The 22,098-nt window shown below is 34.7% G+C and overlaps 1 protein-coding gene across 8 annotated transcripts in view; it reads right to left on the minus strand.

Moving 5' to 3' along the window:
* Positions 1–22,098, minus strand: part of HERC4 (HECT and RLD domain containing E3 ubiquitin protein ligase 4) — a 100,311-nt gene that overhangs the window by 62,910 nt on the left and 15,303 nt on the right. For 6 of the 8 annotated variants that reach the window (XR_002829522.1, XR_002829524.1, XR_002829523.1 and 3 more), the window contains exons 2-3: positions 8,260–8,419; positions 3,734–3,810 (exon numbers count right to left, since the gene is read on the minus strand). Coding sequence is in view for 4 of the 8 variants with exons in the window: in XM_023754627.1 (XP_023610395.1) it covers positions 3,734–3,810; positions 8,260–8,419 (237 nt within the window). In the remaining 4 variants the exon portion in view is untranslated. Of the gene's footprint in view, positions 1–3,733; positions 3,811–4,642; positions 4,732–8,259; positions 8,420–22,098 lie in introns of those variants that run through there. The other 2 variants (XM_023754629.1, XM_023754630.1) reach the window with 2 other exon arrangements.

The following is a 22,098-nucleotide window of genomic DNA, read 5'->3' on the forward strand; positions in this document are numbered from 1 at the left end:
TAATAGATTTGTTTTTACTTCAGTTTCAACTAAAGTATGAGCATGTCTCCCATGTTCTCACAATACCCACATAAAACTACATGTCAATACTCAAATAAACAAAATAGTTCCCTGATTTTATGCCTTTACTAATACTATCACCTTGGACTGAGACCAAGATGGCGGCGTAGGTAAACACCGGAGACCGCTGCCGCGAACAACCATTTCAAAAATACAACTAAAAGACGGAACGGACATCACCCAGAACCACAGGAAGGCTGGCTGAAGAGAGACTCTACAACTAGAAGGAAAGAGAACAGCAAACCGAGGCTCAGAGGAGGCGCAGTGTGGAAAATACAAAGGTACCGAGGTGCGCGCGAAAGCGGGCTGGTGGCTGAGGGCGCGGTTGTCGTTTTCGGTCGGGAGTGAGTCTCAGACTCTGGGCTCCAGATCCGGGCGAGTCTCTAGGGACCCAGACTCAAACGGGAGAAGCGGGATTATCCGGCATCAGTTGGAACCTGAGGGCAGCTTTCTCTCCGAGGTTTGCAGCGGCTGCCGGGGTTCTGAGAAGCAGAGCCTCTGGGAACGGGACTGAGAGTGGCCATAGCTGCTCCCTCCGCCCGCCCTGTTGACCCCGCCCCGCCCAAACCCTGCTCACAGCCATTTGCCGGTCGCCTCAGGCAAAGGCTGGATTAGCGCCTCCCCAGAAGACAGACGTTTTCCACACAGCTGATTCTTATAGCCAGTCGGCCTGGTGGTCAAATCTCCCTAGTGTTAACTACAGCAATTAAGGCTTGGCTAGAACAAGACTGCGCACAAAGACCACAAGGGGGTGCACCAAGAAAGCATAAAAGATGCGGAGACAAAAAAACATGACAGAAATGGAGGATATGGAGCTAAGAATCGCAATTTTGAGGGCTTGCTATAAACTTGAGCAGAGCCTCACGAAAACTAATGAGACCCTCGATGCTACGATAAGGAAATTAGAAAGTAAGCATACACGGACTGAAATAAAGAATATTATACCCAATAGCAGACCAGAGGAGCACAAGAATCAAACCAAAGATTCGACAAAAAACACCCAACTGGAAAAGCAAAATGAAAAAAGAATCCAAAAGTGTGAAGATAGTGTAAGGAGCCTCTGGGACAGCTTCAAGCGCACTAATATCAGAATAATAGGGGTGCCAGAAGATGAGAGACAGCAAGATATTGAAAACCTATTTGAAGAAATAATGGCAGAAAACTTCCCCCACCTGGTGAAAGAAATGGACTTACAGGTCCAAGAAGCGAAGAGAACCCCAAACAAAAGGAATCCAAAGAGGACCACACCAAGACACATCATCATTAAAATGCCAAGAGCAAAAGACAAAGAGAGAATCTTAAAAGCAGCAAGAGAAAGAGACTCAATTACCTACAAGGGAATACCCATACGACTGTCAGCTGATTTCTCAACAGAAACTTTGCAGGCCAGAAGGGAATGGCAAGAAATATTCAAAGTACTGAATACCAAGAACCTACAACCAAGATTACTTTATCCAGCAAAGCTATCATTCAGAATTGAAGGTCAGATAAAGAGCTTCACAGATAAGGAAAAGCTAAAGCACTTCATCACCACTAAACCAGTATTATACGAAATGCTGAAAGGTTTCCTTTAAGAAGAGGAAGAAGAAAAAGGTAAAGATACAAATTGTGAACAACAAACATGCATCTATCAACAAGTGAATCTAAGAATCAAGTGAATAAATAATCTGATGTACAGAATGAACTGGTGATTACAATGAATCAGGGACATAGAAGGGGAATGGACTGACTATTCTTGGGGGGGAAAGGGGAATGGGAGATGCGGGAAGAGACTGGACAAAAATCGTGCACCTATGGATGAGGACAGTGGGTGGGGAGTCACGGCGGAGGGTGGGGCGGGAACTGGGAGAAGGGGAGTTATGGGAAAAAAAGAGGAACAAATGTAATCAGAACAATAAAGATTTAATTAAAAAAAAAATATACTATCACCTTAGCCAATCCTCAACATTTCCCCTAGCTGTTTCTAACCATTTCTCCAATTCTGAATAAATTCTTCTCATCTTTCAAGACTTGCATCAAATACATATCCCCTCATTACTGCTACTAATTCTACTGACTGGAACTAACTACACTTTTTCTTCATTCCTCTTGCATTTTACTTTTACCTTGTCCAAAGTAGCATCTATATATATAAAAGCCTAAGTGACCATCCAACCGGTAGCTATGATGCGCAATGACCACCAGGGGACAGACACTCTGAATGATAGCTATGATGCACACTGACCACCAGGGGGCAGACACTCCGACCAGTAGCTATGACGCGCACTGACCACCAGGGAGCAGATGCTCAATGCAGGAGCTACCGAGCTGCGGTGACTTGGCAGCTGTGGTTCTCGAGTGATGCATTAGGAACCAGAGAGGAGGAAGCCTGATTTTGGGGTGCATCACCCGAGAACCACCCTCCTGCAATCCAGGACCCCTCGGGGGATGTTGGAGAGCTGGTTTTGGCCCGATCCCCACAGAACAGGCTGAGGGACCCCACTGGTGCACAAATCCATGCACCGGACTTCTAGTGTGTGTATGTGTATACATATATATATTTTTTTCCCCTTAATTTATAGCTATTTATTTGTATATCTGTCTCTTCCACTAGATGGTATGTTCCTTAAAACTTAACTTATCTCAAGATAAGTCTCTTAACATATTGCAGACCAGTAGTTTTATTGCTAGCTTTATCCACTGGCCAGATAAGTTTCTATTGAACGAGTACAAAAAAACGTTTTACATAAATGTTAAAGGCATGCTTTAAAATTAAATACCCATTGCATTTTGAAGTTATTTATTACATGTTCTTACAAGCTAATATCTTTTTAAAGTATGATACTTTGTAAAACACTGTGTAATATGAAGTGAGAATTCTCGTAATCCATCCGCAATGTGTTAACTTATCTATATTTTCCTACAGCTCTAACATAGTGCTTCGTTCATAGTAGGCCTCACCAGACATTTAATAAATTAAAATAATAACATAATATTAATAATGAAGCTACTGGAACTTATTTTTAATGGTAAAAATGAACATATGGCAGTTTCTTAACTAACCCAAGTTACAATCCTTAGCTGGCATATGAAAAAATTAAACTAATAAGAAAGGAAATCAAACAAAGCTAATAGGAATCTTGGCCTCTGTTTTTATTTATAAAAAGTTTATGTGTGAAATCAAATGAGATTAGGCAAGTTATAATTTTCCCCAGCTATGAAGGAATAGCATTTAACAAACTAAAGAAACAATTAGACACAAAAATAAATGTCATTCATGGCTATATACTAGCAATATATAATCTGACAATGACACCATGCAACAACAAAAAATATCAAATACCTATGGAAAAGTCTAATAAAAGGAGCCTAAGTCTTCTCCATAGAAAACAAAAAAATACTACTGAGAAAAATTAAAAGATTAAAGTAATGGAGGTATACAGCATGTTCAGGAACTAAAAGACATTGTGTAAAGACTTTCCTCAAATTGACTTATAGAGACGATGCAATCCCAATCAAAATCCCAACAGTTTGTGCATCTGTGGAAACTGTCAAGCTAATTCTAAAACGTTTATGGAAAAGAATCAAGAATCAGGGCAATTTTAAGAAAGAACAAAGTTGGAGGACTTTCTGCTCAATTAAAGTATCAAGTAATAAAACTGAAAAAGGAAAATAAAATAAAAACAATGCTTACCTTTAGAAAGTGCAAGTGAATGATAATAACCACAAGCAACTTGTACTATCTGGATATCTGATAAACATTTAATATTTCTAGAAAAGAAGAAGAGAGATCAGGATCAGCTAATTCCATTTATTAAATTGATCCTAAATACTATTCATATATGCTATTTCTTGACCACCTACTATGCACAAGTTGTTTCCTACCAACCTAGCAGTTCATGTTATTTTTTACACATGCCCAATTTACCAAAAATTTATGCTAAAGTCAGTACACAAAATATAGACATAAAGAAAATTAAAAGCATGATGAGAAAATACTTCGAAAGAACATTTAGCAAACTATGTGCATACCTCAAATATCCCTGAGTGCTTTTACAATTTCTTGTATCGTCAAAATTTTAAAAAAAATTTTAAAAAGCTTAACACATAAAACTTGTAATATATTTGTAAAACAAATGTACATGATCTAATTTGTCTAAAATTGATGTCTGGCCTAGTTTAATATATGTTCTCTTCTATCAGGTTAAGAACAAATAACATTCCTATTATGTGAATTGCTACCAATTCACAAATTTGAAATCAATTCCTTTTGGTCCCTTTGCTTTGCATCTAAATCAGTGACATTCCTTACCAGGAAAATTTAATCAATACACACTTATTATCACTGACATGGTTCAGTCATATTTCTGCTGTCTTGCGTTTTTTCCTTATATTTTTATAGTTTCTTTTTTTCTCCCATTTCTGATTTTTCCTTAACTGCAATATGATTTCTCAAACAATACAAAAAATCAAGTAACTGCATCAAACATCCCAGGTTTTTCTTAAGCAGTTCCCTTTACCTGATCATTCTATTATTTTTACTGAATGAGTGTTTTCAAGAAAAAAAGTGGGAAGGAAGCATACGTTTCTTATTTCCCTTTACCTGATACTGCCACCTGACCTGATTCGACCAAATGAAAGTCCGGAGCAAGTTCTGACCAGAGAGTCGATACACATGATTTTCGGGAGGCAGCTTCAGCAAATCAAATTTTGAGCAGGAGAAAGATGAGTTACTCTAATCCCATATTATTATATTAAAAATATTTTTATTTAGTGGATTTATGTCTTAAATATAAAACCTGAAAGTTACCTTGCTATAATTTAGCAGAATCCAACAAGTTAGAAGGATCTAATGTACCCTCAGATTTTAAAAAGGTAGCAAAATGCTCATTTTTCTGCAATTACCAAAATCAAACATTGGCAATGCAAAAACAGGAATTAATCAAGTCCAATTTGCAAACCAAGTAAAACATGTCAAAAACTACATTCTTATAGTACCCTGTGTCTTTTCCTTCGCAGCATTTATCACTATTAATTACTGACATACTTATTCATTTATTACCAGTGTACTGTTAAACAATAAACTCTCTGAAGGCAGATTATGTGTCTTATACCCACACAATCCCTGGCATCTACCCCAGTGCCTTACAAAAAGTATGTAATGAATACACTGTTAAAGAGTAAGTTTATAAAGTCTTTGAGACTTTAGTATTAAAACTATTTTAACATATATTTAAACCTGAATGAAATGAAGAAAGTGAATTCTGATCAAGCTGTTGGATTTCTACAGTCCAAAAACAGCTGTTCTCACAAGGATCATATCACACCTATGTCTGATAAATAGAACTTTAAAAAATAAGCTACAAATTTAATACAATTATTTTTCTAAAGTTTGCATGGGAAAGGATGTATTTCCAGTTACATTAAACTAAAGATAGTAAAATCAGTCTTAACTTTTTAAAAATAAAAGTATAACTTATATTCTACATAAAAAGAAATAACTAGCCAAAAATTCAGGTCTACAGAGACCACTGATATTGATAATTTCAGTCTTTTTCAAGAATGGATTATTTCAAAACATAACAAAATTAGAAATAGAAAAAGATTATCAAAGTAGTAAGAATTTCAAATTTCCAATTATTAGTTTTACATTCTTTAATTTTAAAGTATCATTTAATTTACGTACTCATCTTTTAGCATAAACATGGATTTTGTTCTCAAGAAAGTACAGTCTAATGTGAATCCTCACATTTCTGATCACTGTTATGAAAATCATAAACAGTAATTTTAAAAAATCTATTTGTATATATTTGAGTTTCCTCCTGTCTTCGATACATTTTATTCAAAATGTATGTGAAATTTACAAAGCTGGCTGACGTCTCTAAGAATCTAGACAAAGCCTTGCATCTAAAAAGTGATATGGTACTGAAACTTAAAAAGAAAAAAGTATTGGCAGTCTTTCATAAAAGTATATTTTTACTGAAATATTAAATTGACCTTTAAAACTTGGAAATATAGTAAAAACAATGTTTATGTCACAATAAACCAGACAGACCAGTCTACAAAAAAACGGATGAGCTTGAACAGGAAAAATGACAACACAGCTTAATGTTAATATAGATATTTAACAAATACAAAAACAGAATTTTAAAGCAAAGGCCTTAAGTTAAGATCTCTTTCAGGTCCCCATCTGGGCTCATAAAATAGTAAAGTCACAAACACATAATTTATTACTGAGCGACCTTCAAATAAATAGACATACAATAAAATTCTCTCTTTACAGTTACCTTTCTTTCCCATTTACTAATCATCTACAGCAGTGGTTCTCAACCTTCCTAATGCCGCGACCCTTTAATACAGTTCCTCATGCTGTGGTGACCCCCAACCATAAAATTATTTTCGTTGCTACTTCATAACTATAATTTTGCTACTGTTATGAATCGTAATGTAAATATCTGATATGCAGGATGTATTTTCATTGTTACAAATTGAACATAATTAAAGCATAGTGATTAATCACAAAAACAATATGTAATTATATATGTGTTTTCCGATGGTCTTAGGCGAACCCTGTGAAAGGGTCGTTCGACCCCCAAAGGGGTCGCGACCCACAGGTTGAGAACCGCTGTTCTACAGATTACTGACTGAAATCTCATATACCAGAAGTGAATAGAAACAAAAATGTAAGTAGTGAGAATTAAGACACCAGTGGAGTAAAAATGAGGGAAAACTAGAAAGCTCTGCCATGAATCATGGTTGAGAATATTAACTTAGAAAATCTAACATGTCTGTCTCTTTTCAATCCTAAAACCACAAAATTTTTTAAATCTTAAATTAAAAACCCCATTCTACAACAATTACTTTTGGGAGAAAATAAAAACAGAGAATATGACAAACATGTGGTCGCTATGTTTCTATGAATGCTTTGTATTATCTAGCCAAAGACCACTGGTTGCAAAATACCATTTTCTGAAAGAAATCAAATTTGAAATGACTAAAAGAATTTAATTTACTTAGTTAAAAAAAAAAGTTTTTTTCTCCAACAGAACCATCATTAAGAGACATTAAAAGCATAATGGGAATACTTATTTGTTTCACCGCTCCAAGTATTTAATTGTTATCGCAAAAGAAACAAGGGGGAAGAAATTTGTTGAGGTCTGTGAAATTTAGTTACAGGTTCAATAAAAAAAAAAAGGTGATTGTGATGTATCTCAACAGTTTATTACTACAACAAATATAAAATGTCAGAACAAAGATAAAAAAACTTTTAATATGTTACAACGCAGGGAAGGTTACAGGCTTATTAAAGGAGCTACCTTTCCCTAATTTAATAAGATCAACAACAAAAAACTCATTTCTAACAATGATGAGAGTTCCTGTTCTGATATATATTAGTAGTTCTTGTGCTCCATTTTCTTATCCAAGTATTACTTCATATCTCTTAAACCAAAATCAACATCAATTTTAAATTAAATACAAAATATCTAAATGTGTGCTTAAAAAGTGCTACCTAAAATTAGCTTAATTCCTTGGTTCACTGGAGATTTCTCTTTTGTCCCTATAACTATTAGGAAAAAAGAGCAAGAATTTAAGGAGGCAAAAAAACTATATAATTTTAAAAACTAAGCATGACTTCATGTATTATTTATTTATCTAAAATAAATTAGATGTTTTTATTTAAATCTTTATATTTTTACCCAGATATGTTCTTACAATTTTTAACATTAAGACAATGATTATGCCTTATGTAAATCTTTAAGGCTACAACATTGATGAAGCATTATTTATTTTTCATTTTAAAATAACTCTATGATGACTTTAATGGTTAACATAAATTAAATTATGGTCACTGCTATATAAAAAAGTGGAAAGTAGCTGAATTATTTTTACACTAAGCATGTGGAACTTTTTTGTATGTGGAACTTCTGTACTGAATAAAAACAATAAACACTGAAAAAACAAGATAGAGAAACATGCAACCAATTAATATTTACTATGTCAATAGCTGGGCTAATCAAGATATGTGGGGGAAAACAAAAGTATATAAAAAATGGGCACTCCACCCAAATTAAAGGTAAGAACCTAACTAGTAAACTTCAGAATTCAAAGGGGAGATATAATAGGTGTCAACTTTTACATGCCCAAAGTATACAGGAAAATTTAATAATAAATTTTATGATAAAAGATTATTAAAGACCTCTTTTTGGTCACCTTTGTTACCTGGGTACTCTGATACATTCCTCTGATCCTAGCAGGCCAAGTTGTCCATCAGAATCGAGACCCCAAGCATACACCTGGCCCTTGTCATTTAGTGCTAATGTATGAGCTTCTCCACATGAAACAGCTATAATATTTTGGGCATCCAGGGCAACAACCTGCTCTACAGAAATCAAGGAGAAAAACATATTCTAGTTTAGAACTATCAATGGAAATAAAACATAATCTTCATCTTGCATAAAAAAGCTAAGGAAATGCTGAAATACAGACTAAGTATAACTTTAGTTATTCTGAAAAATCTAGCAAATATGTTCCATACAAAGTTTTCATTGTGGAATATACATATATATCATAGTGCATGGTTGACTCAGAATATAGGGTGTTGCAAAAAAATGTATACACACATTTTGAATAACTATATAGGCAGTGTTTATTAAAATACATTTCATTTTCAAAATTGAGCTACCAGCTGTTAAAGTGTGTACATATTTTTGGGGGACACCCTGTATTAAGTGACTTGAACATTTGTGTGAAATGTTAAGGGTTTATAAAGATTCTCTCAGAAAGTGATCTTCATTCAAAGCCATTATCAGTATAAGAGAGTCCAGCTGAAAAGGGAATCACTTAAATAACCTGGGCTGGTTTTTTTTTTAAGTAATAAAATAATTGACGCATACATTACCATATAGATACCACTATGGAGTGATTCTGAATTTAATGAAATAATCTGAATTGGCAATTTCTGATAGGAAACAAATTTTTTACAGAACTCATAAATGAAGCATCTACTGGTTATGCTGAGGAGAGAATTGAAAGGCAATGTGACCACAACAAACGGGTTTCAGTTTATCGACTGCCATTTTAACATCAAAGACATAAAAACTCCATATGTGGTTAAAACGTGCTCAAATTTTAAACTAAGAATTAATTCTAAATACTGGCCCTTCATAAGACTATCAGTAACCACTGACAAATCAGTCAAGAAAGTGAAATTGTTTCCTTAATCCTAAAATGTGCAATGTCTTATCAGATTACTAGTACCACAAGTTTTTGTTTGTTTTGTTAATCCTCACTCGAGGATATTTTTTCCATTTATTTTTAGAGACTGGAAGAGAGGGAAAGGAGAAAAAGAAACACATAGATTGGTTGCCCGCCCCCTCGCCCCCCGCAACCAGGGCCTGGGAAGAACCTGCAACCCAGGTATGTGCCCTTGACTGGGAATCGAACCCTCTACCCTTAGATGCGAAGGGCGATGCTCTATCCATTGAGACACACAGGCCAGGGTCCACCACGAATTATTTTATGATGCCACTTAAAATTAATTCTTTTAGCTTAATAAGAAAGCTATAAATTTGTCTTTAATAAACTGGAAGCCTCATGTTGAAGTAGTTAAAATGAATCAAACAGGGTTTCTTCAGAAGCATATTTTAGCTCTGTATATAAATACAACTGTTCAATAATGAAACAGATCACATCAAGGAGGTTTAAATCCCTATGTATAGAGAAATTAAAATTGTATCTGAATTACTATCCTGTATTTTGGGGTGGGAGGTTAGCCCTAAATAGCCTCTAGGAATCTGTACACCTCTAACAATATTTTAAGTACTTACCTTAAAGTACTATGAGTTAATAACAAGAAGCTGTGAACAGTATGTGGCAATTCATTATACTAATCTCTCACTCTTTGTATGCACGTTTTCATAAAATTATATTGCAGAAACATACAAAAAAGGAAAACAAGATATAACATACTGTCCCCCCCCCAAAATTAAGAAAACAAACTTAGAAGTATGGCATCATTTGTTTACATCAAAACAGTCCCATAAGTTTTAATTATTATGAAAGAAAGAAAACACAGAAGAGATTTCTACTCTCTCACAGAGGCCCCAGAAATAAGTCAATATTTCTCCAAAACAATCTTCAAGGGTAACTAGTGAAAAGCAGAAAATGTTAGGATGACAAGAGGAATGAATGATTGGTTGGTTAAACAATAATAAACAAAGAATACCTAAATTAGAGAGCAATGGCTATAAAATCAAAGGCACTTAAAATCCAAGAAACAATCATTCATACTAAACAGTAATAGCGTATAAATACTTCTTGTGCTCCAAATTCTAGACACACAAAGACAAATAAAACAAGAATTCTAGCTCTCAAAGAGTTTACAATGTATAGAATAACAGGTGGGATAAAGGATTGTGATTAAGTGCTAAGATAAAAGATATACAAAAGGGACATGGGAATTATTAAAGCCTTGATACCGGGAAGAATTTTGGAAGACACTTAAAGTCCTGAGTTAAGGAAAGAGGAAGAGATTCCATGTACCCATTTGAGAAAATTCAATTTATTATATAGCAAAACAAACTAAAAGCAGTAAAAAGACTGATAACATAAACAGGGAAATAATATGTTCACTTAGAATTCATAGAGCCAGACAATTTTTAAAAATGTATTTTTATTGAGTTCAGAGAGGAAGGGAGGGGGAAAGAGAGAAACATCAATGATGAGAGAGAATCATCCATCGGCTGCCTCCTGCACACCCTCTACTGGGATTGGCAGCCCAGGCATATGCCCCAACCGTACCTTCCTGGTTTATAAGTTGACACTCAACCACTGAGCCACGCCAGCAAGGCAAGACACACACTTTTAATTTATGTACTTATCTATGTGGTTTTTAACCTTTTATTATAAAAGTTTACGTTTATCAAGAGAATGAGAAAACAAGCACAGACTGTGAAAAAAAATTTGCAAAAAACATCTAATAAAGTACTATTATCCAAAATACAGGAAAAAACTCTAAACTCAATAAGAAAATGAACCCAATTAAAAAACAGTCCAAAATCTGACCAGACAACCCCCAAAAAAGAAGTAGATGGCAAGTTAAACATATGAAAGGATGGTCTATATCGTAAGTCATCAGGGAATTTGTAAATTAAAATGAGATACCACTATACACCTATAAACATGGCCAAAATTCAAAATGCTGACACCACCAAATGCTAGCAAGGATATAGAGCTATAGATCTCTCATTGCTGGTGGGCATGCAAATGGTACTGCCACTTTGGAAGAACAGTTTGGCAGTTTCTTACAAAACTAAACACACACTTATCATAATGATCCCGCAATTGCGCTCCTTGGTATTTACCCAAAGGAGTTGAAAACTTATGTCCACACAAAAACCTTCCCACGGGTATTTATAGCATCTTTATTCATAATTGTCAAAACTTGGAAGCAACCAAAATGTCCTTCAGTACATGAATGGATAAACTGGTACATCGAGATGATAGGATATTATTCAGCACTAAAAAGAAATGAGTTGTTATCAAGCCATGAAAAGACATGGAGTAAACTTAAATGTGTATTTTCTAAGTGAAAGAAACTAATCTGAAAAGGCTACATACTGTATTATTCCAACTATATGACATTCTGGAAAAGGCAAAATTTTGGAGACAGTAAGAACACCTAAACTGTTGGGGAAAAGGGCACTCATATATTGATAGTGGGAGTAAAAAATAGAACAACCTTGATAGGAGAGGAAGGTGGCAATACCTAACAAAATATTTTTATTTTCTTTTAGAACCTAGCAATTCCATCTCCAGGAAATTATCCTACAGATACACACACCTAAGTGCTGAAGGGTAGCAGTGTATGCCACCCCAAAATATGCTACTTTGGCATAAGGATTATTTTCAGCTGAAGGCCGCTGAGAATACAAGAAAAGCTCTCTGTTCTGGTATTTGCCTAAAAGCAGGAACATAGACTTGTAAATGTGTCCCCTTTCCCTCTCTACCAGAAAGGGCAGAAGTTAATCACCAGAGACAACTCTGGACCCTTAGAGATGGCACCAGCAAAAGCTACATAAATTTTACTAACTAGCACGTATTAGTTACCTTCCCACAATTTGCCACCCCAGAAATTCAAAGTCCTTTCTATTTTGTTACTTATCTAAACATTTATTGTTCTCTTTTTAAGATGCTATATAAGCCCACCTGCTAACACCCCTAATCACTCATTACTGAGTGCTCCCCTGTGTAAGTGCAAAGCATGTGCTAATAAACTTGTTTTTTTTTCTTGTTTCTCTTGTTAATCTATCTTTTGTCTAGATAGGCCCAGCTGGAGAACCTAAAAGGACAGGTTACAAATATGTGTGTGAGAGAATGTGTGTATTTATGTATATTTGCAGCACTGTGTATAATAACAAAAGACTAGAAATATTCTAAATATCCACTAAAAAAGGATTTAATGTACACATTGGAATACTATGCTCTACAAAAAAATAGTGAAGAATTTTTACATGGTGATATGGAAAGATCTCAAGGGCATTATTTTTTTTTTTAAATATATTTTATTGATTTTTTACAGAGAGGAAGGGAGAGAGATAGTTAGAAACATCGATGAAAGAGGAACATCGATCAGCTGCCTCCTGTACATCTCCTCCTGGGGATGTGCCCGCAACCCAGGTACATGCCTTTGACCGGAATCGAACCCGGGACCTTTCAGTCCATAGGCCAACGCTCTATCCACTGAGCCAAACCGGTTTCGGCTCAAGGGCATTATTAGTGAAGCAGAAAAAAATCAAGATGTGGGATAGTGTACATGATTTGCTATTTTTTTCATAAGAAAGAATAACAATATATACTCATATTTGCCTACATCTTCATAAAGAAACTTTAGATATACTAAAACTAATAAACATAGTTACCTGTAGGAGGTGTGAGTAGAGGGGGAAATAGGGTAGTTAAATAATAAGAGCAAACTTCATAATGTGTACTTATATTACTTTGATTTGTGAACCATGTGAATATATTGTCTATTCAAAATAAAAATTAAATAGATTGTTAGAGAAAATAGTTAAAGAAATGTATAAAACAGATGTTTTCCCTTTTTAAAACTAACCTAAGTTCTTTTTTTCTACATAGTAATAACTCAAGATAAATAATTTTGGTACTTTCAGAATTTTAGTCCCATCAAAGTATTAAGATACCTATTTTGAGACAGTATAACTATTTCAGAAATATATTATTTAAAAAATATTACTCCCTATGACTTCCCATGAGATTGTAGGAGTCAGATTAAGAGCAACAGGATGTGTGACAAATCTGACTCCATTTTACAAGCCAATCCTCCCTCTTAATTGAACCTGGACTCAGTTGCCCTATTTCCCTCAAATTAAAGGATGAACAAAAAGGGGGGAATTTTAAGAGTGAAATGCTTGCTCTCTCCAATGACCTTCAGGCTAAATCTCCTGCTATAGAAACGCGAATTACTAAAGAAATTCTGCTTGAGGCTTGAGCAACCCCTTCCTCAGGGAAGAGCTGAGGAAATATGCACAAAATAAGGACTCTAGAACCAGACTAAGAGGGTGGGGGTGTGTGGGAGTAGGCCAAGAACAAAGGGATTTTTAAATTTCGAGCTGTTCCTTGGATCTGCTTTGTTGCCTACCTGTCTAAGCACACACCCTTTGCCTCACCCCTCCTTGACAATAAAATATGCCTAAACTCCTGATTCTCTTAAGGTGGGTTTGAGAATTAGTTCTCCCATCCTCTCTAGCTAGGCCTTCTAGATCAATAAACCTTTCCTTACTCAAAAAAAGGAAAGGAAAGAAACACTAACAAGTTATATGCCATGGGGATAATATTTAACAGAGGCTTTTCTACCACCAAATACATAAAACTGGTAACTTCTTTGTACAATTATTAAACATTACTATTTTTTCCAAATGTCTCATCAAAATGAATAGCTTCAATAATTTCCTCCTAGTATGCTAGAAAGTCAAATCAATGGTACATTGAGACATTTCACATCCAGGTCAAATTCTGGTTAAATGCTTGAAAACAATATGGCTTGAAAAGAAAGTCAATGATAAGCAAGAATGAAAGGGGAATTAATGAACACAGAAAAAAAGTCACTAGAAAGATTGCTTCAATGATGTCCTGTGTGAGAAAACAGAGTTCATATTAAACCCAACAGCTAATATTATTTACTATTACCAGATAGTATGCTAACTCCATTAAGTTTTAATCACTGATCTACGTTTGCCATTCAAAGTCAAGTAACACAGTTAAAAAAGGGAGGGATAAGTGAATATTAAATTCAATTTAGGATTGAGTATGGATATATAAGGAAGAGGACAGAAAAAAGAAAAACTTGCCAAGCATGCCCATTAAAAAATAACTGAGTCCTTAGATAAATAAGTGCTACAAGATGGAATTATGAGGATATGATACTAAGATTGTTGGAAAAGTTTATTAATAGCATATAATTACAGCTGAGTGTAATTCAGAAATAAGGAATCTGTTTTTTAAAAAATATAGCCCTATCCAGTTTGGCTCAGTGGATAGAACGTCAGCCTGCAGACTGAAGTATCCCAGGTTCGCTTCCAGCCAAGGGCACATGCTTGCAGACTCGATCCCCTGCAGGAGGCAGCCGATCAATGATTCTCTCTCATCACTGATGTTTCTCTCTCTCTCCCTCTCCCTTCCTCTGTGAAATCAATTAAAAAAATATTTAAAAAATACAAATAATACAGATAAAAATATGTGGCAAAATTTTAACTGTTGGTCATTGTGCTACTCTTTCAACTTTATGCTTCAAAATGTTCATATAAATATTTTGAGCCCTAACCGGTTTGGCTCAGTGGATAGAGTGTCAGCGTCAGCCTGTGGACTGAAGGGTCCCAGGTTCGATTCCGGTCAAGGGCATGTACCTTGGTTGGGGGCACATCCCCAATGGGGAGTGTGCAGGAGGCAGCTGGTCGATGTTTCTCTCTCATCAATGTTTCTAACTCTCTATCCCTCTCCCTTCCTCTCTGTAAAAAATCAATAAAATATATTTTTTTAAAAAGACTCGTTATAAAAAATAAATTTTTTTTTTGAGAAAAATAACACTGCCCATATCAGTTCACAATATTCCTCTTCAAGGAAAAAAAAAAAAAGAAACATTTAGTTCTGGGAGGCACAAAAAGGCAAAGAAAACATTAAGTAAAGGACATTGCCTTGGGAAAGAAAAAATACATTATTCAGAGACAGGAGCAGTAACGGAAAAGAAAAAAAACTAGAGAAATGTAATATATATATATATTCAAGTTGTAAAAACTGATAACAGATCAGTATTACCTCATCATTACTTCTGGTTCTTTTTAAGCTTTTACTGTTAAAATGCAGTATTTTTGAAAACTGATGGCACATCATTTTATTAAGGAGATAATACTCTTCTTTACTCCATAATGCAAATATTATTGTCTTTAGGTTTATAAAAACCAATTAAAATGTTCAACCTAATGATGATTTCATTTCTACTTCATCTATTTCCTCCGAATTACCTTTGTATGCACATGTGATTTCAGCATTTGTTCACTTACATGCTACATCAAATAAATTTTGTTGCATCAACATAAGAAAGAATACTGTTATACATCATTTTAGCCAATACAGGATAGGTCTAGCTTCATGCAAAATGCTAAAAGATACAATCCTTCTTGTTGAATAACTAACTGGATAAGAACATCCTATTTCCTTTAGAACCTAAGAAATATATTCCTCAATTCTTCAATTTGTGAAAATTCATGTGGAATTATCTCCAAACTCAATGATCAATTTCATCATCATCAGTGGTACTATCCACATTCACTTTCTGATTTATCTAGTAATTGTGAAATAGCTTTCTTTCTGTGTCAATTTTCTTCTCTTTGCCATTAAAGACAGAAAATGAAAATTTCTGCATTCTCAACTGTGGTCAATGAAAGCTACAAAAAAGAAAAAGAAAAGCTACAAAGATGGTGACTACAGGGTTCCTTTATACCTTCTTAAAAGATGATGCAAAACTCTACAAAACTTATGAAGAAAACTGAAGGATGCTAAAGATTGATTTATTTCACTACTGCACCATCTTTCTAGGCAACTCCATCATTATTCTAGTTATAACTTCAGTCATTTTATTTTAGTCTAGTTGGGAATACAATCAATTATTGTTGTTTGCAGTAGTTATTTATGTTCTATGAAGTCACCATGAATACTTATTTAGCAAATAAATCACTGCCCCTACGGAATATTCAGGGTTAGGTTCCTATAAGCTCTGATCACATTTTTGGCAACTGACCAATAGTAACCTTTTATGTGTGTTTCTGTTTGAAGGCATCTTAATTAATATATATTGTTGATTCATTAACATTGAATTCACAGCCAACAGAGCTGTAACTCATGCCTCAGTGTATTGCCTTGTAAGGCATATCACAGACTTCTTGGGCTTAGGAACCCTACATAGCACTTCAGCACTATGCACTATGCTTAGGGATCATTTTAAACTGTAAAATCACCACAACAAAAAGTATAAAAATGCACCCTAGCTGGTTTGGCTCAGTGGATAGAGCATTGGTAGGCCTGTGGACTGAAGGGTCCCGGGTTCAAGTCCAGTCAAGGGCACATGCCTGGATTCCGGGCTCAATCCCCAATCGGGGGCATGCAGGAGGCAGCCTATCAATGATTCTCTCTCATCACTGATGTTTCGATCTGTTTCTTCCCCTCTGATATCAATAAAACTATGTTTTTTAAAAAGTACAAAAATGTGAAAAATGAGGCATTAAATATACTGCGAAAAGGACAGTTGTTTACAGTATTGATAAGGCAAAAGGGTAGAATAAAAAAAATGCTTTTATTTCTCTTTCCTTTTCTTTCCTTTCCCACCCTTTTACTAACAGATGTGTAATTGATTAATCAACTGTACATATTTAACCTTATGTTCTGGCTGAGGCTTTGTTACAGTTCTCAGTTGACCAGGCAAGAACAAAAAGATTTTTAACCCAGCCATTTGAGGAAAAATATAAACATTATCATGTCACTCTATATCCTCTGTCATCCAAAGATGTTAAATTCTTATGTGGTGTTATTGTGTTCCCAAAGGGTTAAAAAATGGCAAAAAATATTTACACAAAATTGGCAAAAAACAAACACACACACTTCTCTAAAAAAATCTTTAAAATATAAGCCAAAAAAAGCTTTTTAAAGAGCAAGCTGCAATAGGCTTTACAATTCTAAACATGCATGCCCTTTGACCCAGAAACTTTCAAGAACTCATTATACATTGTAAAACAATGTTTATTGAATCTGTTTGTAATTGGGAAAAAACAACAGGAAATAACCCGATTTCCAGTAATAAGTAGGTAAGTTATGGAATATCCATGTAATAAAAATTGATGTTTCTATTAAAAAGAATGTCTATATATTAACAAGACAAATATCCTATCCTATATAATAAAAGCCAAGCAGAACGATTGGTCGACCAGTCACTATGATGCGCACTGACCACCAGGGGGCAGACGCTCAACACAGGAGCTGCTGCTGACCAGGATGAGCAGCTGCTACCACTGCGGGCATCGGGAGCAGCTGCTCAGAGGGTGGGTCCACAGCCGTTTGGCTGACTGGGATGAGTGCGCTCCCGCGGGGGGGGGGGGGGGGGGGGGGGGCCTGATACCTGCAGGCCACGGTCCCCCTACCAGTGCATTAATCCTGTGCCTCTAGTATCAAATAAAAAGCAAATCACAGACCTTTATATAAATGTGTATAAAATTATGTCTTTTAACACAAGTGTAAAAGACATGAAAATATAAATAGTAGTAGCCATCTTTAGAATGTAGGGGGAAAAGTGACTTCCATTTTTTAGATCATACATTTCTATAAGTTTAAAAAAGACTAAAGTACATGTATTATTTTGGTAGTCAGAAAAAAATAAAAGAATTTTTTTAAGGCATAGAAAGCCCCCAACTTCTAAAATGACCCCACAGGAACAAATGTCCTATTTCTCAAAATCAAAACATTATGGAAATAATTAACTTGGAGTGATAAGAGGTTCTTACCTAGGAAGCAGAAGCTATGATCAGATTATTGTTTATCTTTAGTTAAGTTAAATGCTGCCGACAAATATCTATCCTGAACTTTCTGGAACTGACAAACCAACAGAACTAAACAAGTCAGGATAGCTGAAGGGTGCAGATATTTTTCTGACATCCAAATTTAAAACTCAAATGAATTTTTCTATAGAAAATGTTACACAGTTCACTTAAATATAATTATTAAAATATTATACTTAGGTGCAATATGTTTTAAGGAAGATTTGTTTGAAAACTTCTTATATCTAGCAAAATTTCCATACACAAAGAACATTTTAAAGATTTTAATAACACAATTCATTCATAAATCAAGGACTATCTGGTTATTTCCAGGTGTGATGCAAGTCCACGATCAATTTTAACTTTTAATATGGTCTATGAGTTTAATAGTCCTACATGTATTACGAATTTTAAAACAATGAATTCTAACAAAGTTTAAATGATTTTCAATGTTTTATTTGGAGAACAAAAACCTCTGTTAATGTTTTATGTTTAACTTATGGGGCCTGAAAAACAGTATTGTTAATGAACACCAAGCAGAGCCATGTTGATAACAATTCTAAAACTGAGAAATACACTTTGTTAAATAACTAATTTAAAGAGGCATCATTTCAATTCCTTAGTAATTTTGCCATATGTCTATATGCCAATGTTTAATTCTTCAAATTTCACTTACTTCAAAGTTTAAGTTTCAAAATCCTCTGAACTACCATGCCTTCCTAGTTGCTATAAATGTTTCTTCTTTCCTTCTCTCTGAATAACTCCAAACTCTAAAAAGAACAATCCATCTCTAAAAATTTAATGTTCACAAGAGAGTATTTTATTAAAGAGACACTATGTAACTCCATTCTTGTTTAAAAATATCACACACAGCCTTGGCCAATGTGGTTCAGTTGGTTGAGCATCATCCCAGGCACTGAAAGGTCAAGGGTTTGATGCCCAGTTAGGAAGCAACTGATTGATGTTCGTGTCCATGTTTCTTTTTCTCCCTCTCTCTTCCTCAATAAAACATTTTTTTTTAAAGTCACTCAGCCCCAATATATATGCAGAAAAAAAGACTGAGAAAATATACTAAACTGTCAACTCTGGTTACCTACAAGGGTGTTTTTTTCTTATGGTTCTTTTAATTATTTAATTAAACAACTGAATGTGTAGTTAATGCATTTATGATTCTGACTTTTGAAAGATGACATTAACCACTCAAGGTTAGTGAATAACAACAATAAATAATTCAGAATGCTTTTTTTAACTTTAAATAATCATAGTTAATTTTGTTACAGAGATAATAACGAAGCAAAAGGCTACTTCACTCAAGGCATGTACTTCCCTATTCCTAACGTGAAGTTATTGTTTACTGACACTTTGTAAAGAATCTAATATAATCCATATACATAATGATCATAAAGTGTATTATAAAACAAATTGAGACTGAAGGAAATAAGACTAAAACATCAAAAAAAATTAAAGTGTCTATTCTCTAAATTATTACCAATAGAAATTTGAAACAGTACAACCCATAGTCATTAAAGCATTTTGAGTTCCCTCATAAAATATAAAATTAATGTAAAGTGACTTATATGTCTTAGCTGACAGCCCACAAAATAATATTCATATAACTAATTTGATTTTTAAAATTCTTTACAAATGGGTATGTTTACAAGTTCATATCCCTCTTATGCATTCTATCTACATAGAGATATACAGTTAACATACATCAAGAGCTTATGTGCCTGGCACTGTGCTAAATGACGTAGTAATCTCATTTAATCCTCATAACACCATGAGTAGGGTATACCATCATCCCTATTTACAGATCAAGGCACTAACATATAAATATTCCATTTATTGTCCTTCTGTTAACAATATTTAAAGAACATGATTATGTTTTAATAATGGATTTTCCAAATATACTTAACATTTTATAAAAAAATTAGGGCTTTACCGTATTTTTTTTTTAAAGCCCTTCTGGCCCTAACCAGTTTGGCTCAATGGATAGAGCATCGGCCTGCGGACTGAAAGGTCTCAGGTTCGATTCCAGTCAAGTGCATGTATCTTGGTTGCGGGCACATCCCCAGTAGGAGGTGTGCAGGAGGCAGCTGATGGATGTTTCTCTCTCATTGATGTTTCTAACTCTCTATCCCTCTCCCTTCCTCTCTGTAAAAAAAAAATCAATTAAAAAAATATATTTAAAAAGAAAGAAAGAAAAGCCCTTTCTGGATGTTTAAGAACTGCTGAAATTAAATGCTCTGAAGAGAAAAGGAGGTCTTGAAATACAAAGACTCCAACATAAATATGTCGTATAGTTGCTTTACTTCAATTTCTTTTTAAGCAAGAACCATCAAAATATACTAGCAGAGGTTTTGTTCTGTTGTGTGTGTGTGTGTGTGTGTAGATTATTTATTCATATATATTTGGTATCCATTCATCACAGGGTCAATTATATGAACATATGTTCTTTTTTTCTGTATTCTTGATGCTCTGAGGTGGGAGGTGAGGTGGCTTACAGAGCACAGAAGCGACAGTCCCTTCAGGACAAATTCCTAAAGAGAACTGCTTGCCTACTAGCATGCTTTTCATATGCAAACCAGCTAATCCAGAGTTTATAACACCAACTAAATCCTTATCTAACTCTCACACACCAAGCTAGTATTTCCCATACCCTAAATCATCCCAGGCCAGGTAGTAGGAAACTAGAAACCAACCTTATAGCCCAAAGCCTGGAGGAATTAAACTAGCCAATCCTAAACTGTTATTTTGCCCAGTCTTGTCTTTCCCTGGGAAACCCCAATAAATGTCATAACCTGTGCTCTTGTTCTCTGCCTCCTGACTACCCTGATGTCTTCCCCTGTATCTGTGTGTGGCATGCAGTGACCCCTCTCTCTGAGATCTGAGTATAATAAATTTCTTCCAAGCCTCATTCTTGCTTCCTCTTATGCTCACACCAACTTTGATATATCATATCCAACATGTACATTTTTAGAACAGTTTCAAATTTTAAATTTTCTGTTATAATGTAGCTTATGGCCACCAAGTTCATTGAAACAAGAGTCTATGTATAATTTTCTTCCTTTCCTATAGCATATCCAATAAAATACATTGACCATGTGTGCATTCAATAAACTTATATTCCTTCTGTGTGTACCATAGTGTAGTCACCACAGTGACAAAGATCTATACTAAAGTAAGGCTTCTACTCTCTAGGAGTTGGCATGGTAAAGGAGATTTTTATCTAAACAATCATATAAAATAGACAGCCAAGCAACTTATTTACTGAATGCCAGGTAACTGTCCTTCATTACACAAAAATATGCAATTTGAGTTCTTACAACAGTGACCAGGGAGATGTAGGAGATAGTACTTCAGCTGGGCAAATTCAACAGAAATGGAAATATGCCTTAGAAAGATTAATCCTAAATTAATAGGAAGGATGAATTGGAACAAAAACATCAGTTAAAAACTTTTTGCCAGTTTTTACATAAACCAGTAATGATCTAATTGGGATAAAAATAAATGTTAGATTGACATAGCAGGAAACTATTGGCCCTAATAATTTAAAGCAACTAGCTGAAGGTCACGCTTTTAGCCATTTGCAAAGGAAAAGAAATTGAGAGTTACTAAGGAAAGAACCAATAAGATTTGGCAACTGAATCAATGTTGGTGCTATGGGTTAGAAAGCAGATCCTAAGGTGAATCTGAGAGAATTCAAGAAGCATTAATAAACAAGGACGAGGAGTTGTTTTCGCAGTTTATTTTAGAGAGATGGAGATAGCTAACTTACAATACAATGGTTTCCATTTAAAATGTTCTTTTGTTCTCTACATTTTATCAGTTCATGTATATAAATTTCTCCCATAGTTAAGCACCTTGTAAACAGTGGATGCCCCGTTTATTAACATACTTATATACTAAGCAAAAAAATTTGGCATTGCTGTTAAAATAGCTACAACTATAAAAAAAG

The sequence above is a fragment of the Myotis lucifugus genome, unplaced genomic scaffold, assembly GCF_000147115.1.
Source record: "Myotis lucifugus unplaced genomic scaffold, Myoluc2.0 scaffold_62, whole genome shotgun sequence".
NCBI classification, from domain to species: Eukaryota; Metazoa; Chordata; class Mammalia; order Chiroptera; family Vespertilionidae; genus Myotis; species Myotis lucifugus.